Source organism: Dromiciops gliroides, chromosome 2 (assembly GCF_019393635.1).
Source record: "Dromiciops gliroides isolate mDroGli1 chromosome 2, mDroGli1.pri, whole genome shotgun sequence".
Lineage (NCBI taxonomy): Eukaryota > Metazoa > Chordata > Mammalia > Microbiotheria > Microbiotheriidae > Dromiciops > Dromiciops gliroides.
The window spans coordinates 659,653,178-659,662,442 of NC_057862.1; the positions used below are offsets into that span (position 1 = coordinate 659,653,178).

The 9,265-nt window shown below is 45.1% G+C and overlaps 1 protein-coding gene across 2 annotated transcripts; it reads left to right on the plus strand.

The window, feature by feature from the left end:
* The first annotated feature begins 1,230 nt into the window (after positions 1–1,230).
* LOC122744259 (eppin-like) lies at positions 1,231–5,557 on the plus strand. 2 transcript variants are annotated; one of them, XM_043989699.1, is made up of 4 exons: positions 1,312–1,358; positions 1,610–1,741; positions 2,515–2,682; positions 4,297–5,557. In XM_043989699.1, exons 1-4 carry the CDS (start codon positions 1,343–1,345, stop codon positions 4,356–4,358), a joined length of 378 nt encoding a protein of 125 aa, XP_043845634.1. In that variant the 5' UTR covers positions 1,312–1,342; the 3' UTR covers positions 4,359–5,557. The 2 variants fall into 2 exon arrangements, 1 of the variants encoding a protein (XP_043845634.1); XR_006355062.1 differs by lacking the exons at positions 1,610–1,741; positions 4,297–5,557 and adding an exon at positions 1,786–1,858 and having other exon boundaries at positions 1,231–1,358; positions 2,515–2,645.
* Positions 5,558–9,265: the final 3,708 nt, after the last annotated feature.

Genomic DNA, 9,265 nt, shown 5'->3' on the forward strand with positions numbered 1-9,265 from the left:
GACACATTTTTGGTCATGTTATCTGCTTGACATTGCTTACTTATTACAAGGGCGTTTTTTTTTTTTAATTTCAGTTTTCAAATTAGGGTGGAGAGAGAAGATTAGCAATACTGATGTGACCCAAATGAGGACCACTGAATTCTTTTTTTTTTTAATGCAGAGAAGACATAAAAATGAACTTCAGAAAGAAACCCAGCCAAGAATAGTTTTGAAAGTACTATGTGGAATTTATTATATACTTAGAAATACTTTGAAATAGAGACTCATAGTTTCATAAAAAATCTTTGTGATCTGCTGTGTGTGTGAAAATGTATTTTTTGTTGTCTAAGTTCAAAATAAAAGAAAATTTAAAATTAAAAAAACCAGAGGTACCTATAGCACACAGTATTATATAAATGCATCAAGAAGATATGAATAAAGCACTACATGAAGCTTCAGGGAATAAGTCCAGACAATAGGAAGGCAATCAGGGAATGCTTCCTGGAAGAGGTGATGTTTGGCATGGGCTCAGCGAGGGGAAGGGGAAGCTATTTCAAGAAAAGGGTAGAGAAAAGCAAAAGCTGTTGATGGTCACTGTCCTTGATGCTGGAAGAGGACCATGATAGATGTCATGACTTGCAGTGAATTGGCTTTAATTGGAGGGAGGGCTGTGCAAAGTCACCAGCCTCACACTGTCTTCCAGAGCCATCTGGGTCTAGGGGCAAGGCATATATCAGGATGACAGGAGATGACCCTGGAGGTTTAAGGCAATTGGGGTTAAGTGATTTTTCCCAGGGTCACACATCTAGTAAGGTTCTGAGGTGAGATTTGAATTGAGGTCTTATGGACTGCAGGGCCAGTGTTCTCTGCACTGCACCACCTAGCTGCCCCAATGAGCACCAGATGGGAGGTGAGAAGGAATGGAGTATGTTGGTGCCCCAGGAGCCAAGGAAATAAGGGGTCCAAGAGGTCCCCTGCCCTCCTGCTCCTGGTCTGACCCAGATTAGAGCAACCCCTTTGATGCCTAGCCACAGACTGAGGAAATATGAAGGACTGCCAAGTCTGACTCTTCAGGGAGGTTGGGATAGGGGGTGGCTCTGAGGAGCTGACACAGCCCACGGAGAGTTAGGCATGGATAAGCAGGCTGGAGACTGGCTGGGGAGTCAGGCGCTAGGGGTGGGCCAGATTAAGAAGCAGCCAAGCAGGCAGACAGCCAGGCCAGTGAGGTGGGTGGGGCTGTGGGAGAGAAGCGCACTGACTCCTGCCAGTCCTCAGCACCATGGGCTCTCGAGGATGCCTCTTGATGCTGCAGCTGTTGCTGATCATCCTCAGTCAGGACCACAATTGGCTGTGGACTGTTCATATGAGCTGGAGTGGAAGTAGGTGACGGAGAAGGAACCCTCCCCTGGAGGACACTCCTAAGTCTGGGGGCAGGGGGTGAAGGGAGGACTATAGGAGGGAGCAAAGCCAGATGGGAAGAGAGATTAGCACCCCCCACTCAGTTAAAGCTCAGAAGATTTCCCCAAAGAGTTTGCTACGGGAGCAAGTATAGCATGGGAGAGGGAAGGGGAAGGTGGGGAAGGGGAAGAGAGGGTGATAACAGAAGGAGTCATGCTGTGCTTTCCCCTAGGGAGGTGTCCCCGAATCAAGGTGATATGTATTTACAGAGAGAAAAATGAATGCATCAAAGACAAGGATTGTAAGGAAGAAAAGAAATGTTGCTATTTCAGCTGTGGACTGAAATGCATAGACCCCAAAGAAGGTAGGCAACAATCAATGCATCTCTTCCTTCCTTCCTTCTGGCAGCCAGCAAGCATTTATTGAGCACCTACTAGGCCCAGAGAGCTGGGATGAGCACTAGAAGTGACAGGAAATTTAGGTAAGTGCCTGTCCTTATGGAGCTTACAATCTACAGTCCATTGGGTAAAAACACAAACAGCCCAGTAATAAACATTGCTGTGAATTCAGCCAATGCAAAATGCAGGCTAAGAATCAAGAGAGAAGATGGTCCCAGAACCAGAGAAGGCTTTACAGAAGAGGTGGCCCTTGAGTTGGCTTGCAAAGAGAGGGAAGAATTGCAAGGAAAAGAGGGAAAGGCACTCTGTTTTAGGCAGTGCCACAGGGTGCCTGCTTCTGCTCATGGCCCCAGCTGAGAGCACTGCCCCTCACTGCTCCATGTCCAGCATTCAGGACCTTCAGGGTCTCCTGGATCTTGTGCTCTCAGCTGAGGAAGCAGATATGGTGGGAAGGGGCTCAGATGAGAAGGAGAAGGACACTCCCATCCTGGCTCCAGCTCTTTCACTGGGTCATCCTGGGCCAAGGCTAGCAATGGAACTTTGGGGTCACAGACAGTAACCACAAGGGCACCCAGCTAGACTTGATACCTGGGATTCTGCATTGCCAAGAGAGGGCAACTCTTCTAGATAAAATGGTCAGCATTGGTGAAGGGTGGGGATGGATCGTGATAGGGAGAGGGAGGCCAAGGTTACCCTCCAACTCTTTCCTTGATTCCCCAACTCTCCAATCTCTTTTCAGACCCATGTGCAGAACCCAAATTAATTAGGCCTTGTGCCTACAGTATGACCCGATGGTACTACAACATTAAAGAGAATGCGTGCTACCCCTACCGGTACAACACATGCAGTGACATCCTTAACCGCTTCCAGTCTCATCACGTTTGCAAGAGAACCTGCTTGGCATTTGGTGAGTCCAAGGAATTGGCGAGGCAGTAGTGTGGGTTAATGGAAAGAGCCCCAGGCTTTGAGTCAAGGCATCAGGCTTTCAATTGGGTTGTGACCCCAATTAGCTCCTGGCCACTGTGTAGACAGAGGACAGCAGCTGCTTTGGGAACAAGGGCACCCTCTTCTCTAAACCAGCTGAATATCATGCACACACATTCTCAGAAAGGGCTCAGATACACAGATATGGGAACATCATTCTTTCTCTGACCAGCTGATTCTGCCTCAAGGCCAGTGCTGACTCAGCTTGGACTGGCTGCCAAGCTTAGCTTTGCAAAGGCCTGCAGGGATGGGACCAATTTTCAGAGGAGACAGTGGTGTCCTTTCTGAACACCTCTGTGGACTCCTTAACAACTTGGTAGCATATGAACATTTCAGAATGTGTGATAATAGCCCTTGTGGGGGACCAAATCGCTCCCTATGAACAATCTCCTCCTTTGCCATCAAGTCTAATACTGATCAGAATAAGATGAATGCTTCTAAGTGCAAACAAAGCCAGGGTTGGGAGCTGTCACCCAGGAGGGCTAGCTCAGTTTCTTCTGTGGGTCTATGTCTGTGTGAAATCTAATCAGGTTTCTGGAGCAGGTGACACTTTAGCTGGTGCTTGAAGGAGGGGAAGGATGTCAGCAGCCAGAGAGAGGATGCAGGCAGGGAGTGCCAGAGGAGGGGGACATAAGGCTGGAAAGAGGGAAAGTATCAGTCAGCCCATAAACATTTACAGTATGGCTAGTGCATGCCAGGACCCATGCTAAGGATGAGGAATGCAAAAAGGGCAAAAGGCAAGTTCTTGGCCTGCCCTCCAGAAGCTCACAGTCTAATGGGGAGATGTTTTCTTAACAACTACATATAAACATGCTATGTATTAGAAAGATTCAACAGAGGGTCAGCTAGGTAGCGCAGTGGATAGAGCACCAGCCCTGGAGTCAGGAGTACCTGAGTTCAAATCTGGCCTCAGACACTTAACACTTACTAGCTGTGTGACCCTGGGCAAGTCACTTAACCCCAATTGCCTCACCAAAAAAAAAAAAAGTCAACAGAAGGAAGCACTGTCATGGGGGGCATGGGGAAAGGCTGCCTGTAAAAGGTGGGGGTTCATCTGGGATTTAAAGGGCAGCAGGAGAGACAGGGAAGGAAGGGAAGCATTCCAGACATGGGGGAGAGCCAGAGGTGGGAGATGGATGGTTTTGTGTGAGAAAGAGCCAAGGGGCCATTGGCTCTGGATCAAAGAACCCATGGGGGAGTGCAAGGGGTGAGAAGACTTGAGAGGAGCTTCTAGGCAGTAGGTCAGGAAGGGCTTTGAGTGTCAAACAAAGGATTTGATAGTGGATCCTGAAGCTGATTGGGAGCCATGGGTGTTTCTTGAGGCCAAGGGTGGGAAGGAGGGGGAATGACATGATCTACAGTGTTAGCAAAGGCACAGAGATGAGAACTCAGAATGAGTAGGTGGCATGTGTAGATGTCCAAGTTCCCCGGGACATTCAGTCCCTGGTCCAGAGGAGGGGGAGATAAGGCTGGACATAAGGGGTGGGGGGAGGAAGTTTGGAGATGAGAAGTTTGGACTTTCTTCTTTCTTCCCTAGGACACGGAGCACCAGTAAAGCTCTTTGAGCTGGATGGTGAAGCCTTTACTGTGCTATTTTAAGCAGATTCCTCCCTCTGCAAAGCTTCCAGAATCTCCCTGCTTCCCAGAATAGCAGCATCTCAGAGCTAGAGGCCACCTCAGGGGTCATCTGGCCCCAAGTCTACTTCTCCAGGATCTCCTCCCCAATACCCCATTGCAAGCATCCTGCAGCCTCCACAGGAAGGCCTCCAGTGATGGGGAGCTCACTCCCTTCTGAGGGCAGCCATCCCATTCTTGGATGGCCCTCATTATTAGGAAGTTTGATTTTATACACAAGGTCCCCAAGTAAGTCAGTGCAGAACCTTTAACTCCAGCCCCTCATCTCCTGATATTTCTTAGATGTGTGACCATGGGTAAGGGCCTTCCTTCCCCTTTATTAGCTTGGCTTTGCTCATCTGGCAATTGAGGGGTGGGACTTGAGGGTGTTCAAGGTTCCTTCATGCCTACATTTGTGAGCCTCTCTCCAGTATGACTGAAAACCAGCCTGGAATTGGAGGAGGAATGGCGCACAAGGTCAATCATTTTCCAGGGAAAAAGAGCTGTTCTCTTTTGGGGCCAAGGGAGGCTGAAGACATGTAAACAAATGGGCTCAAGGCTAAGAAATCATGAGGGGGCCCAAAAACCCAGCCCTGGGGACTCTTTGTTGGTGTGGATTCATTTCAGTCATGCCTGCCTCTGCATGACCCCATTTGGGTTTTCTTGTCAGAGACACTGGACTGGTTTCCCATTTCCTTCCCCTGCTCATTTGACAGTGAGGAAAGTGACTTCCCCAGGCTCCCACAGGTAGGCATTGTCTGAGGCTGGATTTGAACTCAGGTCTTCCTGACTCCAGGTCTGGAGCTCATTCACTGCTCTAACTAGCTGCCCAGTGTCACTATGGTGTATGGTAAAGGACAGAGCATTAAAAAGCCAGTACAGACCAATATCCCCTCTTCTTCCCAAGCTGCAGGGGACAGACTGAGCCTGGTGGATGGGGGCCAAAGGGAAGGGAAGGGAGCATGCAGGAGCTTCCAATAGGGCCAGACATAGCACCCTAAGATTGTAGAACTGGGCATTTTTGCCACTCCCTACTCACCCCCCACGTACTTCATGTTACCCAAGAGAAAGTATGGCCCCAACGTGGTTATGTGATATGACCAAGGCCACACAGTAAGGGTCAGAGGAACACACGAACCCAAGTCTTCTCATTCCCAAGCCAATGTTCTTTCCCCTCTTCCACACTAGCTTTCTCGAGTGCTTTAACAATTATGTTTTTCCTAGACTGATGTGCTCATTTTCTTGGGAATAAATCATATAAAAAAAAGAAGCCCTGAATCTCAATTCTGTGTTGGCCAATGAAGAAAAAGGAAAGGGACAATGGGAGTTCTCCCAGGATGGTGGAGAGCGAGAGAGGAGGGGCAGGGAGGAGGCACACCATTTCCCTCCTGTTGGGACAGAAAATGATCTGATGTCCAGCTGGCTGAAGTCCTTTGTGCATCCTAGCCTCGGGTTGTCTCCTGTCTAATGTTGTGCAGAGGTCCTCAAGAGCAGAAGAGTTTGTGACTAGTTGCAGAGAAGTAAGGGTGAGGTCCAGCAGAGATGCTTGTCCCTAATAACATATCCCAGATAACCAGAGAGCACCCTGAACATACAGAGCTCAGAACCTCAAAGATCCGGGGGCATGGGAGAGGTGTCTATCCCAGGAAGAAGAGGTCAGCACAGGAAGCCAGAAGACTCAGGAAAGACTAAGTTGGGGGCGACTATACTACTCCAAAGTCTAGTAGTAGCTGGAACCTGTGCCTGCCACAAAGTCCTAATATAGGAACTGATTGAATAAACCAAAGACATCAACCAGTATTGAAGACTGTTACCTTTTAAATGAAAAGTTATATAGAATATATAGATATTAGATATGTATATCTATAGATATATAGATGTAAATATAGGAATTCCCCCAAAACATGCATTGGGTTCCATATCAACAAGAAATGGAAAATATTGAACTTTCTCAAGGACTATATGAATGTCTAGTGTCAAGGATTTTTAAGGGGTTCCCTAAACTTGTCTTTTTGAGCTGCCATATCTCCTAGAAACATTAGACCCAGACTATGCAGCAGGCCCCATATGTGTAAAGGATGCCCCACCCCAGCTGATATAATTTGTTTGCATCCCAAGTTGTAGTCTATGTGTGTCCTTTGGAGTCAAGGCAGGTGCCAGTCTACACTAGTCTGAGAAACTGCTTGTGGATCTGGGACCCTTGCAGAGAAACAGATTGTCCTATCTTCATGGTCTAGCAGTTCCCAAGGGAAAAGGATGTAGCTTTTACCATAGCCTTGCTCCTCCCCTTTGGGAGGAATTTTTACCTTTTTCTCACCTTCACCTTTTCCACTCCCAGGCCATGCCTCTTTAGGTGGAAATTTCTGGCATCCCTTCCTTTGTCTTGCTGTTATAAATATACAAATTTCTGAATGGATTGTGAACTCTCTGGGTTCCACATGCAAATTCGTTTCTCTTGTAATAAACCTAGTTTTTCCATAAGTTTCATGTAATTGTGATTCCCAGTTGAGAAATGGGGATAGCAGTGGGCTTTGGTGAGAGAAAGTGACTCTGAATGGCAAGAGGCTTCAGATGCAAGTTTTGGGACCAGCATAGTTTTTTTCCCCACCTGTATCTGATCTCTGCCTTGGGGAGTCTCACTTCTCCATTCATACTTCAGACTCCCCTTCCTTTGGGTTGAGTTCCTTATTACAAGAGAACTGACTGTTCACAGATAAGGTGGGGGAGGTAAGCCCTTGTTTTTTAAGGGTATCCAAGCCAAAACCAATTTGAAAGTTTGACTTGGATAATTGGGCTGGATAATGATAATGGTTATGGTAGCTAAAACAGGATTGAGTTTGGTTCTTGCTAACTAGAATACTCTGCCAAAGAGAACTTTGGAAGGGGGTCTTTTCTGGGGTTAAATGGCCTGAGCAGGGATAAAGGGGACTAGGTATTTAGACCCTGTGTGTGGGAGTGTCTGGCAGATGTGTAGTCAAAGAAGACTCAATAAAATTAAGAGCCCTGGTTCTCCTGGGTATCTGACTGATAAGATAAAAGAAATTGTATGTACACATACACATATATGCATATTTGCATATATATAAAATATTTTAATTTATAATTTCTTTTACCTTATGTACACATATATAATAAATTGGCAATATAGTATTCTAGGGGTTTTTTTGGTGCTATTGTTTTTCTTTCTATGTGTATGTGTTCCCCATAAGTAATAAAGTGTACAAATATGGCTTTATTCCCCCTAAGGGGACTGCCACAGGCAGCTATATGGCTATATAGTTACATGGTCCTAAAACCTCCAGATTATCTATGTGATTGGCCAGGATGTACACTGTAACTTGATTTGTAGATCTAAAGCCCAGGTTAGCAAGGGATTTTTAGTGCGGCTGAGTCCTTGGTCTATGTGCTTTCTATATCTGTGTTTATATCTCTCTGTGCCTTGTTAGCTAATTTAAGTTTTTAGAAAGATTCTGTTCTCTCCTTTGCATTTTTGAATTATGGTCAAGTTCTTTCTATCACCCCTACCCCCGCACCTGGAATGACTGGGTTATTGATTTACAGCTAAAGAAGAAGGTCATATATGTTGAGTCATCAAGGACTAGTTTGATACTGTTATAATCATGCCCCTAATTTTTCCTTTTATAGAAAATTTCTATAATCTAAGCAAGTGGTCAGTAGAAGACATGAGCACAATGCAAGTATGTAAGATCTTGCTGTTTTCAGTCTGAATGTACAGTCTTTCCATATCCCAAACAGCTAAGTGAATTAGTCCTCAGGCTTATTATCTGCCTGCTAATGTTTACATATTCATATGTAAGGTTAAATCTCTGAAATACCTTATCCTTTCTGAATGATATGCCAATAATTAGAAAAAGGGAAAAGAAGTTTGTAGAACAAAGATGCAAACACAATGTTATATCATTATCCTATGGACTAAGGCTGTGATACATCTGAGCTCCTATAATAAAATACATGTGTATAAGATCTGAGCTATTTAGCCTAGAATTATAGTCCTTTCCATATCCTAAAGAACTTAGTATTCTCAACAATACAATGATCCAAGACAATCCCAAAGGACTAATGATGAAGCATACTATCCACCTCCAAAGAAAGAACTAATATTGATTGAACACAGACAGAAGCAAGCTGTTTTACACTTTCTTTCATTTTTTCTTTTATTCAAGTTTTCTTATGCAAAGTATCTAATATTGCAATGTTTTATATATTTGCGCATGCATAACCTATATCTGATGGCTGACTGCCTCAGAGAGGGTGGAGGGAGGGAGGTAAGGAGGGATAGAATTTGGAACTCAAAACTTTAAATAAAAATGTTTATTATTTTTTTTAAAAAGTTACTAAGTTAACTTCAATTATACCAACAAAGTTGTGATGACACTTAAGTAATCAATGTCAAAACAGTGCATATCAATAACTTGTTTATAACAAAGCATGTTTCTACCTCAGGATCTGCTTTACAATCAGGTGTTATTTCTACATTAGTAATAAATTTGAATAAAATTAGGGGCAGCCAGTTGGCGCAGTGGAGAGAGCACTGGCCCTGGAGTCAGGAGGACCTGAGTTCAAATTCGGCCTCAGACACCTGACACTTACTACCTGTGTGATCCTGGGCAAGTCACTTAAACCCAATTGCCTAAAAAAAAAAAATTGAATAAAATTTACTTTCCCATCGATGTAATGCTAGAAAATGATTTCCCTCTGATCTTTTCTGGGTTCTGCTCTTCCAAGAATTGTCTTATGGCATTATTTTGAAGGTACGTGGATGGTTCATATCAGGAGCACCAAGGGTCACAGCCTTTCCTCCACCATCCTTCTTTAGTCCTACCTATATTTCTACACATTAAAATCCTTGGCTTGGGGCAGCTGGTGGGACG

Excerpts from the sequence above, each read along its gene's own strand:
- LOC122744259 (XM_043989699.1), top strand. Across the intron at positions 1,742-2,514 it reads ATGCATAGACCCCAAAGAAG|ACCCATGTGCAGAACCCAAA; the intron begins GTAGGCAACAAT and ends ATCTCTTTTCAG. Across the intron at positions 2,683-4,296 it reads GAGAACCTGCTTGGCATTTG|GACACGGAGCACCAGTAAAG; the intron begins GTGAGTCCAAGG and ends TTTCTTCCCTAG.